The sequence below is a fragment of the Ambystoma mexicanum genome, chromosome 4p, assembly GCF_040938575.1.
Source record: "Ambystoma mexicanum isolate Mex_15411 chromosome 4p, UKY_AmexF1_1, whole genome shotgun sequence".
Taxonomy (NCBI): domain Eukaryota; kingdom Metazoa; phylum Chordata; class Amphibia; order Caudata; family Ambystomatidae; genus Ambystoma; species Ambystoma mexicanum.
Genome location: NC_090927.1, coordinates 1,222,207,528 through 1,222,227,368, shown reverse-complemented (window position 1 = coordinate 1,222,227,368; position 19,841 = coordinate 1,222,207,528). Strand labels below are relative to the sequence as shown.

Below are 19,841 nucleotides of genomic sequence, written 5' to 3'. Positions count from 1 at the left end.
ACGCATTTAAGATACTGGTAAGGTACAATCGTAGCCGCGGGGGAAAAGGGTATGCATCCAAGTACCGACGGCACGTTCCTCACTTTTCAATGATTTATAACTCATAATTAGAACAGAACATACCTATGCCCTTGGAAGCGAGGCTAGTTATGACAAGTTATCCTGTTCACATATATATGGCACGCAGTGAAGACCGAACTATGGCGGAATACACTTGGATGGGAATATAACACAATATATGTACCCTCCATACCGAAAAATGTCAGTCACCTTGCACAACTGGGTTGAGCACGCTCAGGGGTATAAGGCATAAGATCACCTCCGCTGGTTGTTTAAAGATATCATTCTTCCATATTGATATATATGTAATATGGTTGGCACCTGTACCACAACCAGGCGGTCCAGCCCGTAAACAGTGGAGTCGCTGTATGTCCACACTGGGACATTAGACACGCCACAATCATGGTGGTGTAGCCTTTCGTTTATTTGAGTCAATAGGTGTTGTAATTACACGCGATCTTACTTAATGTAACTTTGGTCTTTGTCCATAGTTTTCGTACCTGATGGGAAGTAACTCGTGTCATAGGACAAAAGACAAGTCTCACCCAAGGTCACCAGGAGGTAGGACTTGTTCTCACCTTCCACATCGTGACAACATCACCCAGATACATGCATTGATCTTTAGGATGCATTTTATACAATTACATATATTAAATATATACCATTAATGTTTATTTTCAGAACACCACAATTTTTCCAGCATTGTATGCTGATGCACGCTAGTCCCCGCTATCAGTCTACTTAACAAGGCGAGCAGACGCACACTTTCCTTTTGAGCTATGTGGTTCAACTATTTTTCCCTACCCTTCTGATTTAGTTTTATTGTTATCTCACGTTTAGAGTCTCTTTGCCAACATAGCTACAAGAATATTAGCCTACGAACATCTGTTACCTGTCCTGAAGAAGGCCTTGACACTAACACCTGAAGAATCCACTAAAGGAGGCAGTTCATTCATCATCAGATAGGCCGAAAACGCGTCGACATTTAATACTGTTACATCATATTGATGAAAATGTCATCATGTCTCTAAACAGAGAAGTTTGCATATAGACAGCTGTCCATTACCCATTGCTGGACCAACATGGCTACCCCAAGTATTGTTTATATTTGAAGTCAAAACTCTGTTTGGCAAGAATCACCTAAGCAACTTAGTTCGTGTTTCATTTTTTCTTTTCATAGTACTCCTGCTCGACTACAACACGTTCCCCCGCATAAACAAAAATGTTCGAGTATGACCTACCTTTGATGGTGTGCCTAAGGGACAGGCTGGTGGCAGGAGTTTCTTTTTGCTATTTTATTGTGCTTTTTGTTTTTGTTTTAGCCTAACCGCGTTTGGCTACCTAGTGTGATTAGTGTCCAAACATGGTAGTTGTTAGGGGAGTTTTCCTTAAGTTCACTTGACGTAAGACTTCATAAAACTATCCCAATGATGTACAGGTCCCCAACTCTTCGTACTGGAACCTTGGTAGAGTGGCAACAGTCTGGCTTATCATAAGACGGAGATGTGAGCTATAGGTAATTACACTGAACCCATTCAGTAATGCAATTCAAAGAAACACAAATGGAATACATTACTCACCGTAATCGTATTTCTGGTGCTTGTATCTGCTTGGATTCACATGCTATGCATAGGCCGACATCTAGTGGAAGCTGTAGAGAATTACAGTTGTTTTTGGAAACTCAAAAATGAGCGTCGAAATAGGGCGTGCCAGTAATACTAACCCTACTGTGACGTCCCCTTGTACCCATAATCCCTCACGAGTGTCTTTTAAAGACCATTTCGCAGTTCGGATAGGGCTCAGTCTTACGAAACAGCAGAACAGCAAAAGTTCCTGTGAATACTTTCAGTCTCTAGGTAAGGATACTAGAAGAATAACAACGGTGGAGAACCTGTTGAAGGACTCACAAAATGGACCCAAGCACGAGCTCAGGTCGAGTTAAGAGTGGACATCCTGGACACCTCTTTATGCACTCCAAAACTCTGGAGCGACTTTGCAGATCAAGGTAAGCAATACAGTTTATCCCCATTGGAAGAAATGTTCATGGCTGGATTCTACTCTGTGCAGTGGGGATCGACCTATTGTCCAAGATTTCTTGGTCTGGTGACCAAAGGCAGGACAATGAACCGGGTGCCTTTGTTGCAGTCTCGCAAGAGGACCTCAAGCGCGGATTTCACTCTTGGAGTCAGTCTGCAGTTTCGGCACTTTTTCTGCAGAAGCAACAAAGAAAGCGATTTACCTGGTCAAACTTCTTCGATTCCTAGAATCTTGCACTCTGGTGAGGGGACATGGATGAGTCGGATTGGGTCTCTGGAGGTTCACCTGGAGCTCAGTAAAGACTTGAAAGGATTTGACAGTGGCAAGACTATGCACTACGATTGGGTCGGAGGTCTCCTGGTATTTAAGGTCTGCATCTCTGGAAAGTCACAGGACCTCGGGAGATGGCTCTGACTGTAGTTCGTCTCAGGGCTGGCTGGTCCCACAAGCCAAAGGGAAGTAGTCATCCTCTTTGGCGCTCCTCTGTCACATAGAACACGGGGTCAGGACAGCAGTGCTCGCTTCAGTATTGCATAGGGTATGCAGGCATCTCTCGTCCTCTTCTTCTTAGGTTACTTCAGTTTCCAGTGGTCGACTTGCATTTCACCACACAAACCTCACCTTTTATTCAATTTCAGGACACACTCCTCTGAAATCTCTCTAATCAGTTTGCAGAAAGGGCGGGTGGCTGTCCAATCAGGACAGCCAGAACCCCAGTGGGAGTTGGTTCAATTTAGGCACTCAGGCATACAAAGGGCAGAGGAGTGAAAAACTCCTCCCCCACTTCCTGCCTGCCCAGATACACTGGAGCCTAGGTGGGGACACCAAAGGATTCCAGGCAAAGACACGCACACACCCACACCGAGGCTATGGAGATAAAAATAAATTAAAAAAATAAAATTAATCAAATCACACAATAATTGGTAGGACACATCCACTGCCACCAGCCATAACTAGGTGATTGTCAATGTGACTTAAAAGTCACAGGAGCAGAGAGAAGGTGGTGTGTGCCAATCTCTCAGACTATAAAGTTTTAGGAGAGATACTATAAGTATAAGAACTGTAGTTACTTGAGGATAAAGGAGAAATTACTTACTGTATTGTTATTTATATGGATTCTTCTCCTGCAGATTCCTCATCTGATAGATATTCACTCCAGTTTTGCGGCTTTGGAACATTTTTCGTCAGGGAGCGTAGTGGACCTCGACCCGACCGTTGATCCGCCTTGGTCGACATCTGGTCGTCGGCTCTGGACATGACTTCAGGCATTGTATAAATACCTCATCACTACAAGCCGACACCTCAGTTTCCCCCTTTTTTCCGAGCACACCACACTGCATAGAAAAACCGAGAACAAATGGATTAATGAGCCCTTAAAAATTAAGTAACTATAGACCTCCGAAGGAGGAAGAATTGCAACAAGCTCTACCAAGTAGCGTCAGAAAAAAAATCTCTTTTTTTTTTAAACATGTGGCAGGAATGTCAGAAAAAACGGACACAAAGGACCATCACCAAGTCAACGTGAAAGAGAAGATGCGCACCAACCACTGAATTTCTGAGCAGGGCTGGATGGGTGGGGAGATGAGGAATCTGCGGGAGAAGTATCCATAGAAAGAACATTATGGTAAGTACTTTCTCCTTCAATGGATAGATTCCCAAAGCAGTGGATGGAAACAGGCAGAAAAGAAAGCTATACAAGAAAATGTTACCACACCACCTACCAAAACGTGCATCTGCTGCACGAGCAACATTCAGACTATAGTGCTTAGTAAAGGTATTAAGACATGGTCATGTTGCAGCGCGAAAGCTATCCCGGACAGGGACTTCCCTCTGTAATGCTGTTGATGCTGAGACTCCCCTCCCCTTGTTGAATGGGCCCTGATGCCTGCCGGTTATTCCTTTCGAGCGGACTGGTAGCATTCCGCTATACATGAAATTATCCAACAAGTTTGCTTAGTTATGGGCAGGCCCTAAAAGACTGAAGAAAAGTCCATGAAGAGCTGGTGAGCTCTTCTGAAATCAGCTGTCCTCGCGATATAACTCAACGCCCTTTTCAGGTCTAGGCGATGTAACCATTGCCCCTGCTCAGAAGGGTGCAGATGAGGGTAGAAGACAGGAAGGTCGATGAATTGAAGCAGGTGGAATTCAGAGACAACCTTGGGGAGGAAGCCAGACCTTAGCCTGAGTGAGACTTTCTCCTGGAAAAAAAAAACGGGAAAAGTGTTTTACAGCATAAGGCCTGCAGTTCACTCAACCACCTTGCAGCTGTAATAGCCACCAAAAAGGCTGTTTTCAAAGAGAGAAGACGTAAGGGAAAAGCAAGCATAGGCTCAGAAAAGTCAGTACCAGATTGGGACCGTTTCTTCTTCCACCAATGTTCCTTTTTTAGGGGTGTGCCCCTCGGTTTCGGCCCCCGAAGACTGCACCGTTGACTTAAAGGGCAGCTGACTAAGAGCGATTTTAGCTGCTCAATCGCGAAGGGATTTGGGCTGCATTTTGGCAAACAACGGATACCAGTCAGTGCTGTGACCCATGCCAAGGCACCAGAGACACAACTTGTGGGGGTCAGTGATGGACATATTGGTGCCACAGTCGGAACACTGCTTGACACCCGATACCCGAGCAACCGTCATCTTGTGTCGAGGAATTGTAAAAGCAAAACATTTTCTGCCAAAAACATTGAGGGAGTCGGAGACTTGCCTGTGTGCCCAAGCAGCGTGGTAGCGCAGAAAATAGGACGGAGGTGTGAGGCATAGTGACAAGGTATTTATTTGGCGCCTGACGTCATGTCCGGAAACCGACGACCAAATGCTGAGCAAGAAGAGCTGCAATGCCCAGGTGTCCTAAGTTATCTCCTGCCATTGTGGCACTTACTCTCCAATCTTCCCGCCAACCAGGGAAACAATTGCCCTGCCCAGACAATCTAATATCCAGGCCAGATTGCAAGCTTTGACAGGCTACCTACTTCCCGTCGTCTACCAAGCACAGAAAATCATCCTGCATTTCCCCTCCACGGATGTGTTCTGCCGCCTCCTGTATTGTTCTCCACAGGCCATAAGTATATTAGGTAAAAGCGCACAGTGTTCACAGCCTTGAGAGCCATGCTACTGAACGAAAAAGCCTTCTTGGCAAAGGCCTAATATTTTTGACTCCCCATCGGTCGGCAAATTGGAGGTTGACGTAGACTGCCTCGTATATACTGTGCCTGGACCACTAATCCCTCAGGCGTAGGATGATTCGACAAGAAGACGGGATCTCCCCTTGCAGGTTTATATTTGTTGTTGTCAACTTTGAGTCCACCGGAGGCAATGGGGTCTGCAACTGCAGCATTGCCCTCTCAGTAGGTGGGCTCCTATCAAGGATATCGGTGAGCTCGTAGGCCGACAGATGTTTCACCGGAGCACACAATCCTAAGGCATCCATCACCCTCTCCACTGTGTTCCTAGATTGAGCAATTGCATGGCCATAAGGCTGGGCCTGCTGTGTCTCCAGTTTCGGGGAGGTATCTATGCCGCTGGCTTCATGCAGGCCTTCTAATAAGACGATAACGTTGGCGAAAAAAAATAATCTTCTGCCCTGACCCTCCTGGCACTGGCCGAAATTGGTCAGTATGATCTCCCATCATGTGGAGCTCAGTCTCGAAAAATGATGTTCAGGACAAGCAACTTCTCAAACGTTGGTGCAGAGATCGACCTCAACGACATTGAAATAGTTGGCAATGCCTGTGGCTTTGAAGGCATCGTCAAATTAGCAACTGTCTATGTTAGGTCTGAGGGCGCCGAACACGACTCGATCTCCTTGACGCCAGTAGGACCAGGCGTAACTGGGACCTCCAGGGCCTGCTGCATCAAGGGTTGCCCGTACCTGCAGTGACTGCCTTCATCATCTGGTCCTTAAAGGCTTCCTAACTGGCCCTCAATGTATTTGAGCTGGATTGGGACTTACCTCGCTCCTCAGAAGATTCTGGGTCACACCAGCATCAAAGACGTTTCTTTTTGCAAGAAGAGAAAGTTGAGTGGCTTCTGCAGGATGACCTCTTCTTGTGGCACCTGTCCTCTTTCTCCTTTGTGGGGTCCTCTGTCTCCTGTTCAGATGATCGAGTATTCAACCTGGTCGGTGACTTCGGAGGGCGTCACCATTTGAGTTTTCTGCCTTTTCCCATGATGACTTCAGGTTCATCTTCCGACATGACCCCCAATCTCCTGTCACGTGATCGGTCCCAAGGAACCACATGCAGATAATGTGAGGGTCGGTCAGACATTTTGGAGACGCAATCAGTGCACCTCTTAAAACCCAACTGTTTGGTAGTGGACATGTTCACAAAAAAAAGGTTGATTTTATACGAAGAAATTCCCAAAAAACACAGTGAGAATTCCTCTCACAAGAGTAGCTCCTGAAGCAGCGTGCAGAGCGTGCCAAAAAAAGGAACTGAGGTACGCGGGCGTAGAATATGTACAACGACAAACGTCACACATTTGGAGTCGATAACCACACCATTGAGTCAAGATGGATCCATGGACGAGTCTAGGTGCATTACACCCCCTGTCGAAATGTTCTCAGAGCAGCCGGCGATGGAAGGGATATCTAGCTCATGAGGAACCTGAAGAAGAAAGCAATCCATTGAAATGGCTGCCTTAAAGGGCAGTTCTTGGCCGCAGGCCTTTATCCAGGATGTCCATAAGCTCATAGGACATGAGTGGCTTGGCTAATGTACTCCGCTCCAAAGCCAGTTGTACATTTTCGGTTTTCCTGCTTCCCAAACTACCCCGATCATTGGCATCCGCACCAAAAGAAACCAGGTCCCCTTAGTCGAAAATCGAGCTCATGGAGTGAAACATAACTCGAGCCGGACTACACCCACTGTTGAAAACTGATGCTGAAAGGGATATGCATCAGATGAGGAATCTGTGTGAGTCCCTGTAACACTACAATTGTTTCCGGGAAGAAGACAAGTGATGGGAGTCGCTCTGAGAGTGGGACCTATAATTGTGTTTCTTTGGTCTTGTATTGGCTCTCAGGGGAAATTAGGATTGACTCTGAGCCCTTCTCCTCAAACAATTTTTTCTTCAAAGGTGTTACACTGGGCGACATGGATGCAGATCTGGTTGTCTCTCCTTTGATGCCTTTGGCATCACTGAGTGGCACAAAAACAATCATTTTGTGACCAGAGGCTATCTTGTGTGGATCCGTAACATTTTGGCTTTACACTCCCTACATAGTTGGAAGCCAGAAGGCTTCGGGGGTTGACATTCTGCTGAGAAGGAAGATTTTAATCGAGTACTTCAGAAATCTAAGAGGTAATTACGTTAGGTGTGCTGAGCATATGGAAAAACAGAACAGAGGGCGTGGTGCGGGGTACTTATACCGAGGCTGTCACACCCGTCACTGATGGTGATGGTCACAGAGGAAACTCAATACAAAGGCCCCCCTAATGTCTAAAAAGTTTCCAAAATCTGCTTCCTCAAGAAGATATATGCAAACTAAGGAATATATCCAAGCTAAGGAATCCGTGGGAAGAAACCATCCATTCGAAGATTTCCAAAAACTATATAATATATATGGGATACATTACTCACCGTAATCGTATTTCTGATGCTTGTATCTGCTTAGATTCACATGCTGTGCATAGGCCGACATCTAGTGGAAGCTGCAGAGTATTACAGTTTGTTTTTCGAAACTCAAAAATGGGCGTCGACACAGGGCGTGCCAGTAATACTATCCCTAGTGTGACGTCCACTGTACCCAAGATCCCTCACGCGTCTAGGATCCTCAGATTGTATTTTTTCTGACATGAGGTAGCATGAGGAATAGCGCGAGTACAGGTAATCCAAGCAGATAGAAAGGTAAGACTACAAGCAACCATGCGCCTTCTCTCAGAGGGGAGGAAGGGTGGGTCGCATGTGAATCTAAGCAGATTAAAGCATCAGAAATACGATTACGGTGAGTAATGTATCCCTTCTGAGGCTTGTGGAATCTGCTTAGATCACATGCTGTGCATAGATTAGCGAGCAGTACCTGAAGAAGGAGGTGGGATGTGAGAATGGTCATGAGCAAATAAGTGTCTTAGAACCGCTTGTCCCACTTGTGTATCTGCCTTGGAATGGGTGTCAATGCAGTAATGCTGAGCAAAAGTGTGAATAGAGCTCCAAGTAGCTGCTTTGCAAATGGTGTCAAGGGGTACATTTGCAATGAAAGCCAGAGTGGCCCCAATGCCTCTAGTAGAGTGGGCTCTTGGCGTGAAAGGCAGAGTTCTTTCAGAGAGTTAGTAACACAGCTGGATACAGTTAATAATCCACTTCGAGATGGCACCTTTAGAGACGCGATCCCCCTCTCTGCCTGTAGCTGCGGAGACAAACAGTTGATCTGTTTTTCTTAGCGGTCTGGTTTTATTTACATAGTAGAGGACCGCCCTACGCACATCTAAGGTGTGTAGTTTCACCTCAGCCGAGCTTTGAGGGTCCTGGAAGAAAGCCGGAAGCTCGATGGACTGGTTTACATGGAATTTTGATATAAACGTAGGTGAGAACCTAGGGTGTGTGCGTAAAAACAGTTTGTCTTTATGGACAGTAAAGAAGGGATCCTGCACTGACAGAGCCTGAATGTCACTGACCCTTCTTATAGAAGTAATAGCTACTAAGAAGGCCGTTTTATAAGTCAGGTGTTTGAGACTGCTTTTATGCATGGGCTCGAAAGGGGGTCCCATGAGCTTGGCTAGCACCACATTAAGGTCCCACCCAGGTGGTGGGTTTGAAATAAGAGGGTGACGTCTCTTTACTCCTTCCATGAAGGCTTTAACTACTGGGACTTTCCACCACAAGACCTTGCTATGGGAAGTGGTGTATGCCGACAGGGCTGCCAGGTATACTTTCAGTGAGTTAAAAACCAATCCTGCATCTAGCAGGTGGAGCATGTATGTAACAATAGTGGAAGGAGTGCAATCAACAGGGTTGATTTGTCTACTCTGGCACCAGATAACGAACCTCTTCCACTTGTCAAAGTAACAGTGCCTTGTGTTTGGTTTCCTAGATTCCTTTAGGATGTCCATACACCTCTGTGGTAAATTGAGATGTCCAAACTCTATGACCTCAGGAGCCATGCTGCCAGGTTCATTGAGTTGGGTTGCTGGTGCACTGTTTGACCTTGGTGCTGGGACAGTAGTTTTACCAGGCTGGAAGTTTGATGGGCTCGCACACCGCCATCCTGCGTAGGTGTGGGAACCACGGTTGTCTCGCCCACATGAGAGCAACTAGGACGAGCGTCATCGATTCTCTGTTCATCTTGTTCACCACTTTCCTGATGAGAGGAGTTGGTGGAAAAGCGTACGCAAACATCCCTGACCAGTTCATCCACAGGGCGTTCCCCTGGGAGTCTGGTTGGGGGAACCTGGATGCAAATCCTGGGCATTGTCTGTTTACGCTTGTGGCGAATAAGTCTATAGTGGGGAAACCCCACTGAGAGAAGATATCTTCTACGACCTCTCTGTGTAGAACCCATTCGTGTTCCTCTGGGAGGGAGTCTCTGCTCAGAGCATCCGGTAGGGAATTGAGCTCCCCTGGAACATGTTGTGATGACAGGAAGATGTTCCGTCCGAGTGCCCATATCCAGATTTTCTGGGAAAGCTTGGACAGATTTGGCGAACGTGTCCCTCCTTGCTTGTTCAGGTAGAACATGGCTGTTGTGCTGTCCGTCCGGATTTGCACCGACAGGTTTAGTAGGTGGGGCTCGAACGCTTGAAGCGCTCTTAATACTGCCAGAAGCTCTAGCAGGTTGATGTGGTTCTTGGCCACTGAGGGAGACCAGAGCCCCTGAGCTGTGTGGTGGAGATGGTGAGCTCCCCACCCTGTCAGACATGCATCGGTAGTTACTACTGCCTGTACCTCGGGATCGTAAAAGGGTTTCCCCTGTGCGAGATTCTCTCTTGTCCACCAGTGAAGGCTTTGTACTAGGGTTGGCGAAACAACCACTAGATCGTCCCACTGACCACTTGCCTGAGACCACTGTTTCGCCAACCATTCCTGCATTGGGCGCATGCGCAGGCGCGCGTGGCGGACCAAGTAAATACATGACGCCATCATGCCCAGTAAACGCATTGCTTTGTGTACCGTTATTTGGCGACCGGACTGATAATGCGGAATTTGCAGTAGTATATTCCGAATTCTTTCTTCTGAAGGAAAGGTCAACCCCTCTTGAGTATCTAGGATTGCTCCTAGGAACTGTTTGGAGGTGCTTGGCACCAGGCTTGACTTTTTCTCGTTGATTGAGAAGCCTAACTCGTGGAGGAGGTCGATAGTCCTTTGAATGTTTGTCCTGCAAATTACCGTTATGAGCCAGTCGCCCAGATAAGGGTACACCGGGATTGCCTCCCTGCGTAGGTGTGCAGCCGCCACCGCCAGTACCTTGGTGAATACCCTTGGTGCTGAAGCTATCCCGAAGGGCAGTACCTTGAATTGGTAGTGTCGACTGTCCACCTTTAAGTGCAAGTACCTTCTGTGCGCTGGGAACATGGAAATATGAAAATAAGCATCTTTCATATCCAAGGTTGCCATGTAATCCCCCTTTTTTAGGAGGGGGATTACCTCTTGTAGCTTAGTCATACAAAACTTTTGGGGCTTGAAGTACTTGTTGGCAGGCCGTAAGTCCAATACTGGGCGCATTGTCAAATCTTTCTTTGGCACAAGGAAGTAAGTTGAATAAATCCCCTTGTTTACGTGGTGTCCCGGGACGAGTTCTATCGCGTCCTTTTCTAGCAGAATGGCGATCTCCTCGAGGAGAATCTTCTGATGTTCTAAAGAGTGTACTCTTTGTCATGGAGGATGGTTCCGGGGACTCTGCAGTAGTTCTATACAGTACCCTGTGGATACTGTTGACAGCACCCATCTGTCTGATGTGATCCCTTCCCAAGCCTGGGTGAAGTTGGAAATGCGTCCCCCTACTGGGGTTGCGTGAGAAGGGACCCTGAACTGAGCGTCACTGCTTTGGTGGAGGCGTGCCGCCTCCCTTGTTGGGGCTGCCTCTGCCTTTACCAAGACCTCTCCTATTACCCCTGCCGTAACCCTGGGTAGACTGTTGGTTGTTGTTCCACTGTGTACCCTGCCCTTGGGAAGTTAGATCCTCTCTGGGAATTTTGGCCGCGTGGGCGATGAAAATTACTATTCCCTCTCTGGTTAGGGGGTTTATTGGTTAACTGGCCAAGGGACTTGAGTGTTTCGTATTCGTCTTTGGCATTCTTCAGCGCGTCTTCGACCGCCTTACCAAACAACAGATCGGTTTCCACCGGTTTGTCCAACAATGATGCCTGGGTTTCTGCCTTAAAACCAGACTGCCGTAACCACGCATGTCTTTTGATAACAGTGCCTTCCGCTATCAATCTGCCTGCGTTGTCCGCGGCGTCAAAGGTTGCTTTCAAAATGCAACCAGATACGGCTCTACCCTCTGCAGAAATCCGAGCTAACTGGCCCTTTAAAGGTTCAGGAGCAGAGGCTATGAGTGCCGCAACTTCTTCCCACTGATGGCAGTTGTAGCTGGCCAACAGGGTAGTGGAGTTTGCAATCCTTGCTTGATAGGCGGACGTTGAGGCTACTTTCCTGCCGAAACCGTATAGTTTTTTTGCTCTCCTTGTCGGGAGGAGTTTCGGACGATGACAAGGGTGTTCCAGCCCTCTTACGAGTGTTGGTGACCACTAGGGAGTCTGGCTTCAGATGTCCTCTTATATAGAGAGGGTCAGACTGGGCCGCCCTGAAAAGTTTTTCAACCCTGGGATTGACTGCTCTGGTGAGGTTCGGGTTCGCCAGGGACGGATCTATTCTCTGCTGAATGGACTTAAGGATAGGGATGGTCTGGGCAACAGGCCTCCTTTCTCCCACTAACTCTTCTGCGAAGTCCCTTTCCTCCTGGACACCATGGGTGTCAATGTGGAAATGTTCTGCTGCGCTTGCGAGAACCTCGTTTAGGAGGGGTTGGTTATCGACCGGGGAGTCGGTAACCGGGGCTTCGTTCTCTACCGGGGAATCTACTGTGTATGTTTCCGGGTCCTCCTCTTCCTCTTCCTCATCATCCCCATAGTAGCCCATCCCGGTTTGCTCTTCTATCATACCAAATTCTTGGTCCTCACAAAAGGAAGCCTCTCCTTGATACAGTGAGTATGGTCTTGCGTATGGTTGTACCTCGAGGGGTTCCGACCTCATCGGAGTTTCAAACCGGGGTTTTTTACTCGGGGGGGGATAGGATCAGTAGAGCCTGAGGGTGTCGCCCCCTGTGGATCATACGAGAGGTAATGTTCTGGATTTTTTATCATAAAAATCTGCCAAAGAAGACATTCTTGACATGACCCTATCTATGTCTTCACTGGACCATTTTTTGGAACTAGGAATGACTCTCTCAGCAAGTCTATGGGATTTATCTTGAGTAGCTTTGCTGGTTTTAGACATATCAGCAGACCTGGTTTTGTCTGTCTGTTTAGGGGGAGTGGTGTGTTTCACAGGTGTGGAAGAGTGCAAAGGTTGTTTCTTCTGCTGTTTTCCCCCCTCCCCGTGAGTGGAAAAATGTTTTCCCTGTCCTTTAGTGGCTCCAGAGTTTTTCGACGCCTGGCATCGAGGCTCGGGGGTGGTGTCCCTGTCCTTCAAGCGTGGGGCCTCGCTGGTTTTAACTGCGGGCTCCGACTCCTGGAGCGCGGCCTGGGGGTGGAAGTCGTCTTCGTCTTCCGACGATCAAACTTCTGATAGCCTAGGGAGCGAGGCACTCTTGGCAAGAGTGGATGATTGCCTGGAGTCATGCGGCGATCTTGATCGAGAGCGCCCAGAGGACACTGAATCGGACCGTTCTGTTTGTGCCTCTTTCCGAGAACTCAACGTCGAGTCTCGGTTGGACTTAGTGTGTGTAGTATGTGAAGCGCTTGTGTCGCCGGGGGTCTTCCCCATAGCCGCCCTGCCGGACGACCTTCCGAGGTCGGGGACCTGCGCTCGGCTGTCTTTCGACGCCGTAATGCCCTCGCCGTCGAACGGTCCTTAAGTATCTTAGGTTTAAACCTACTACACGCTCTGCAGTTCGCTTCGGGGTGGTCCCTCGGCAAGCAGAGATTGCACGTGGCGTGCCCGTCGACCCAAGGGTATTTGCGATTGCACCTGGGGCAGAATTGAAAAGGGGTACCCTCCATACGCAGCTTGAGGCAGCGGGCTGTTAAGTGTGGGAAATGTATAAGGTGTACCTATTATACCAAAATTGTGTAAAGTATGTACCACCCCCCACTCTCCCTACTTGCAGGGCCGAGGCCAGAAGCCTTCCAAGGCCCGGGCAGAGGCCAGCGGCCTTCCGAGGCCCAAATCCGTCGTGCAGCAGCCGACGGTCGATTTCTTCTCCAGCCGGCGTCGAGTGTCGAAGTTCGACGTTGGGGTGGGGAAGGATGTCAATAGATTATTATTTTTAAATTTTTAGCAAAAACGTATGGCTAAGGCCAGGGGACTCCGCAAAATGCTTCCGACCAATATGGCGGAAAAAAACAATCTAAGGATCCTAGACGCGTGAGGGATCTTGGGTACAGTGGACGTCACACTAGGGATAGTATTACTGGCACGCCTTGTGTCGACGCCCATTTTCGAGTTTCGAAAAACAAACTGTAATACTCCGCAGCTTCCACTAGATGTCGGCCTATGCACAGCATGTGATCTAAGCAGATTCCACAAGCCTCAGAAATATATATATACACACACACACATATATATATATATATATATATATATATATATACACACACACACTAAATAGGTTGTGACACCAAGAGCCATGGAATGGGTCACACCAAGCAAAGCTGCATTATGCCTGTGCACTGAAGCATTTCCTGAAGATCAGCTGGGCTTGGAATATATTTAAAATTGGGAATCTGTAGGAGGATAAAATCCATTAGAAGGATCTCTTTCAGCTCTCCTTTCTCATGGTCTGGCCATTCTCTCAAAGCTGATTACCAGCGCTGACAAACCTTTATATAAATGCTTGTTTTATTAATGCCAATACAGAAATAAATGGTGCTGTGCAGTTATATTTTAAAATAACAAAATACCATACCGTACCTGTTCCATTGACGTTTCATGGAGCTCATTCAGATTTAATGTGTAAATACCTTCCTCTGCACCAAATATCAAATATTGGTCTAAAGGCAAGAAAAACAAGAACTACTTCAAGAAGTGAAACATCTTGCCCACGTTTAACAAAGAGATCACAACTAACAAGTTGTACCAGTGCTCACACTGTGCATTAATGAACTTCATGCTTCACTTTGAATACATATTCTGAAGAATGTTTGAGTTGGAGAGAGCATGAAACTGCTTCCAGAGTGATGTTGTTTTGATGGAGGCCATCAGTGAGGAGTATACTGGCCAGCACAACTTATTTTACCCAAAACCTCATCACCCACTCTGAAGCACGTGCAAGGAAAAGTCTGCAGTGTTTTACAATAATAAACATACAATTTTTCACTTCTGAAAAATAAGGAGACAAATTGTAGAATTCAGTAGAATATAATTTGTTATTAAGAAAAACAATGCTGACAAATGTTAGGCACTCAATTTTGAAATGCTTACACGTAGTTAATGCTGTGCTTGTCTTAGTGAAAACATGCATATTAAAACATACATGTCCAGAAAAATACGCAACTACGTACATGAGGTGTGTGCATGTTTTCAGAAGTGGTGTCTCAACCGCATAACCTCTAAAATAGAGTGCCTAATTTGTTACATGACTAAGCAATTTCCCTTAGAAACGAGTCTCAACCATGTATATAAAATGAGTGCTACAAAAGAGAATGCTTTCCCAAAGAACAAATTACTTAGCAGTGGTAATATTCTTTGATTGATGATTTTCCTCCAACAGATTCTTCATCTTAGATATATTCTCCTGCTTTGCAGCACTCTCAGGAACTTTTTCCACAGCAGGGGCCGCCGTGTGTTCTGGCATCTATGATCAGCTTTGTGACCCTGATGTGATGTCAATGTCGATCCAAATGTGCAAACGTGTGTACACAGGACCATGTTGCAGCCAGACATATATACTTTACAGGTACCCTTCTTTACAGAGCCATGGTAGCTGCTACAACCCTAGTAGAATGTGCTCCGAGTCTTCAGGAATTTGCCTACCAGCTCTGGTGTAGCAATCAAAGACAGCGCACTATCCCATCTTGAAATGGTTTGCACCTTTGCACAATGGAAGGAGGGAGGCCTTCTCCAGTAGGGCCAGTTGTATCATGATGGGTCTCCCTTGGAGTGCAGGGTGTCGTTTTAGATCCCTAAAACAGAACGCTTTTGATATTGCCAGCTGTGTCATTAGTTCAGTAATCCAGGGATGCAGGCGGCAGGTACAAGACCCCTGTTGGCGCTGGAACTCACGCTGCAGGTGGGTCGACGTTCAGGAAAATCTCTGGGATTTACAAACTCTTCGACAGATCCGAACCTCACTTTAAGTTTGCATATATGAATCAATGGGAGCGGGACGTGGGACTTTGTTTCGCTGTGTCACTAAAAAGGAAAATGCTTGTACGGTGCTGTATCGCTGGTACTTTTGTCCCACTCGGCTTCACAAAATCAATGCCTGGATCTCAGCCCTCTGCTGGGGGGGAATGTGGGGGTTGCGGTCAAAATGGTGACTATGTACACACATGTGGCAAGTGTGCAAGAAGGCCCAGGGCTTTTGGCAGGAGGTGATGGCTCTCATAGGGGAGACACATGTGCCTGTATTATCCATGGACCTGGTCAAAGTCCCCAGTGAACCTCTGGATTCTGTGCGGCCCCAGAGTAACCCTAATCACTCAACTGTTAGCAGCTTGCATAGCTATGGCCACGAAATGGAAAAATATAGAGGGGTATTAGGTGAATGTCTGGTGGTATAAGATTTGGGAGGTCGCAGCAGCAGAAAAGGTTGGGGCTGTGGTCCGGGGTTAGCCTATCCAGGCATGTCAACACATGGCTCCCCCTACATGAATTCTATGAGAAATACCCAGCAAGCTTGGTCAAGCCGCAAATGTTATGACATTTTGCATTGATTTAGAAGCTCCATGTCTGTCATATAACTGCGGGATCCTGGTTGGAGGAGGAGAGGGACAGATCTTAACCGCTGTACGGTCACATCCGTTATCCTAGCGTTTCATATCTCCCCTGCTGCACTCACTGTATTCTAAGATTGTTTTGTTTTATTGTTATTTATAAAACTGATAAATAAAGCCTTTAAAAAAAATTAAAAGTTGGCTAACAAATTGTTGGTGACAAGTGAAACTCTGATACAACCTTTGGAAAGAACGAAGGGCATACTCAAAGAGTCACCTTGTCCTTGGTAAAAACTGGCAAATGTGGCTTAGAGGACAGGGCCTGCAATTCGCTCACTCTTCATGGCTGAGGAAATAGTGGCCAGAAAAGGCTGTTTTTCATGGAAGACTCAGAGGACACAAATGCAATGGCTCAAATGCAGAGGCCATAAGGAACGTTATTAACACCAGGTTCAGGTCCCATGAAGGCACCACGAAAAATGTCGGAGGGAAGTGTTAGTCAGGCCATTCAAAAACGGAACCACCAAGGCGATCATGAAATAAGACCTTGTTCTGGTGTGCACTTAAAAATGCATAGCCGCGCTAAATAGCCCTTGATGGTGGCAACCTGAAGGCCCCATGTGTCGTAAATCTCCCCCCGTCTCACCTGGGATTGCTTCTTGCTCTGTTCCGCGGGAGGATTCCCCTTGTGGACGGATCAGGTCTCGTATAGGCTCGCTCGAGTCTCGTCCGGCTGCAGAGCGTGTTCAGAGTTTCGGGAAGGTCGCAGTTCCAGGATGTCCAGGAAAAAAGTAGCGGTCGCTAGGGATGAGGATTCCGGGAGCAGAATTAGAGGGAAGGAGTGAAGGGAAGGAAGAAGGGACCAGGGAACTAGGAATAGTGGTTTTGCCGAACAGCACACACACGTCAAGTCACTACCTAATGATAGCGATGAGACGCGCGGGGCCGCCCGGGCGTGGCCAATTTATAGAAGGTGCCGTGTGCGACATGAAGGCTGGTGCGAGGCAAGTCACTTGGCACGGCCATGTTGGGAGTAACAAGGAATACAAGCCCCGTCGCGATAAGGACCAGGAAGTCCAGAAGGGGCAAGTTCTATGGGTCATGACACCACCTTGACAGATGAAGCAGAAAAGACAACACCAATAAGATGTCGCAAAAAAAGGGATCCACTTCCTGTGCTCTGCACCAGCTGAAATACTTTCTTGAACAGCAGCAGCATAGAGCCTTAGTGCCAGACCTTCTCCCCGAAAGCAACACATCCATCACGTCTTCCGGAAGGTCCCAAACCCTGTACCTTAGCCTTTCAGAAGCCTGGAGTGAAGGTTGAGCGTGTATACGCTCGGGCGAAGAACTAGCCCCTCATGAAAGAGAAATTACTCAAGGTAATGATCTTCCTATGGATTCTTCTCCGGTAGATTCCTCGTGATAGATATCCATCATCCAGTTCTGTTCAGAAACTTTTCGACAGGGGACTTAGTGGACCTCAACTTGGCCGTCGATCCGATGTGTCTTGTCTGGCTCTCGATCGTCAGCTCCGGAAGTGACATCAGGTGTCGTATATATAGCACGTCAATACGGGCCATGCTTCAGTTCCTCCAGCCCTCCACCCCAAGATTGCACGCTGGAGAAGGAAAAATTACAGGAGGAGGCTAACCAGCCATTAAAACTTTAACAAGGGTACATCCCAACAGGGTGAACCCCCACAACGTTACTTTAAGTTTTTCTTTTTCTTTTTTTTTAAAGAACGAGACAGAAGGAGAAATTACCTTACCATAATGTTCTTCCTATGGATTCTTCGCCCGCAGATTCCTCACCATGATGATATCCATCTTCCAGCTTTTCTGTTCGGAAAACCTTCGACAGGGGGCATGTAGTGGACCTTGACCCGGCCGTCTATCATCAATCCGTCTTGTCTGGCTCTCGATCAACGGTTCTGGATGTGACGTCAGGGCATCTTATATATATATACCACGTCACTATGTCCCATGACTTAGTTAATGTAAATGTTTCCCCTTGCGATTTGAAACTGCAGAAGAAAAACCAGAGGAGGCTAACCAGCCATTAAAACATTAACAATGTGGCACTCAAACAGGGTGAACACACAACAATGTGTGAAGGAAGATTTTTTTTTAAAATTTTATTGAAAAAACAGAAAGAGTCATCCTAGAGCCATCACCAGATGCCTTCTCGTTTGGACAGAAGCGACAACCCACAGAACTTTGAGTGGGGATGGATGGGGTGTCGATGAGCAATCTGCGGGAGAAGAATGCTTAGAAAGATCATTACGGTGAATAATTTCTCCTTCAATGGATGGCTTTTCTCCTGACGATTCCTCATCATGATAAGACTTCTAAAGGAGTTAGGATAACAGAGGAGGGCAGAAAGATTCACACCAGTAGATTCTGCAGAACTGCCCTACCAAACCTTGCATCAGCTCCTCGTACAATATCCAAGGCATAGTTCTTGGTGAAGGTGTGTAAGGAAGGACAAGTGGCCACCCGGCATATGTTCTCAACAGGAACCCCTCTCTGGAGGGATGTAGAGGCTGAGACCCCTCTGGTCACGTGGACCCTGAGGCACAGGATGAACCACCTTGACAGGTTTTGCTTAGTGAGGCCAAGGCCTTTCCTAGACAAGGAATGGGCTACAAACAACTGGTCTGATTTCCTAAACTCAGACGTACGAGAGACATAGAAACTTAACACTCTCTTGGGATCAAGACGGTGGAGGGTTAAAGACAGGTACGTTAATAGACTGGGCAGATGAAATTCTGAGACCACCTTAGGAAGGAACCTGGGTCTGACTTTAAGAGAGACTTTCTCGCGAAAGAACTTCAGAAATGGAGGTCTGCAGCACAAGGCCTGCAGTTCGCTAACCCTCCTATCAGATGTGATTGTGACCAAAAAGGCTGTCTTAAGGGACAACATCCGCAAAGAACATAAGTGCATAAGCTCAAACTGTGCCGCCATCAAATAGGTCAAAACCAGATTAAGGTCCCAATCTGGAACAAATGGGATTGGCGGAAACTTGTTGAGAAGGCCCTTCAGGAACTGAGCAATGACCGGAATAGTAACAAAAGGAACCTTGGTCTGGGGATCTCTTGAACACAGACAGGGCTGCCAAATACCCTTTCACTGTGGCAACCTGAAGAGGCCATTGACAGAAGGAACTCCATCACCAAAACCTTCAACCTATACCTGGCAACTCTCGCCCACTGCATTAGCACTTTCTGCTCATATTTCCAGTGCTATGCTGATAACAACTCATTTTCAGGCTGCCCTCTGCCGCCACCTCCTCTCCCTCCCTCATCTCGGATTGCCTAACTGCCATTCAAGATTGGTATGCCGCCAATGATTTTTGTCTGAATGCCAGCAAGACAGAGATCCTCCTCATCGACACACCCTCACCATCCTTTCCCCTCACACTCTCTGGCCAGCCTCCCTTGGCCCTCCTCCTACCCCCACTTGCGAGGCTAAGAACCTCGGGGTCATCTTTGACTCCACCCTTTCCTTCTCCGCCCACATTTTTGAGGTCTCTAAAAAGTAAAATTTCCGACTGCACCTCCTCAGAGGTACTCTGCCTTACTTCTCCTTCCCCCAGAAGCTCATGGTATCCCAAGCTCTGGTTTTCTCTAGCTTGGACTATTGTAACAGCCTCTTTCTACCCGCCTCTGCAACTAATCCAGAACGGGACTGCAAGACTTGTCCTTGGCCTCAAG

At 47.2% G+C, this 19,841-nt stretch overlaps 1 protein-coding gene across 4 annotated transcripts in view; it reads right to left on the bottom strand.

Annotated features, from left to right (window-relative positions):
* The window catches only part of MAP4K3 (mitogen-activated protein kinase kinase kinase kinase 3), a 2,398,077-nt gene that overhangs the window by 639,872 nt on the left and 1,738,364 nt on the right, over window positions 1-19,841 (bottom strand). For all 4 annotated transcript variants that reach the window (XM_069606874.1, XM_069606875.1, XM_069606876.1 and 1 more), the window contains one exon: window positions 14,160-14,239. In XM_069606874.1, the coding sequence (XP_069462975.1) occupies window positions 14,160-14,239 (80 nt within the window). The remainder of the gene's footprint in view (window positions 1-14,159; window positions 14,240-19,841) is intronic.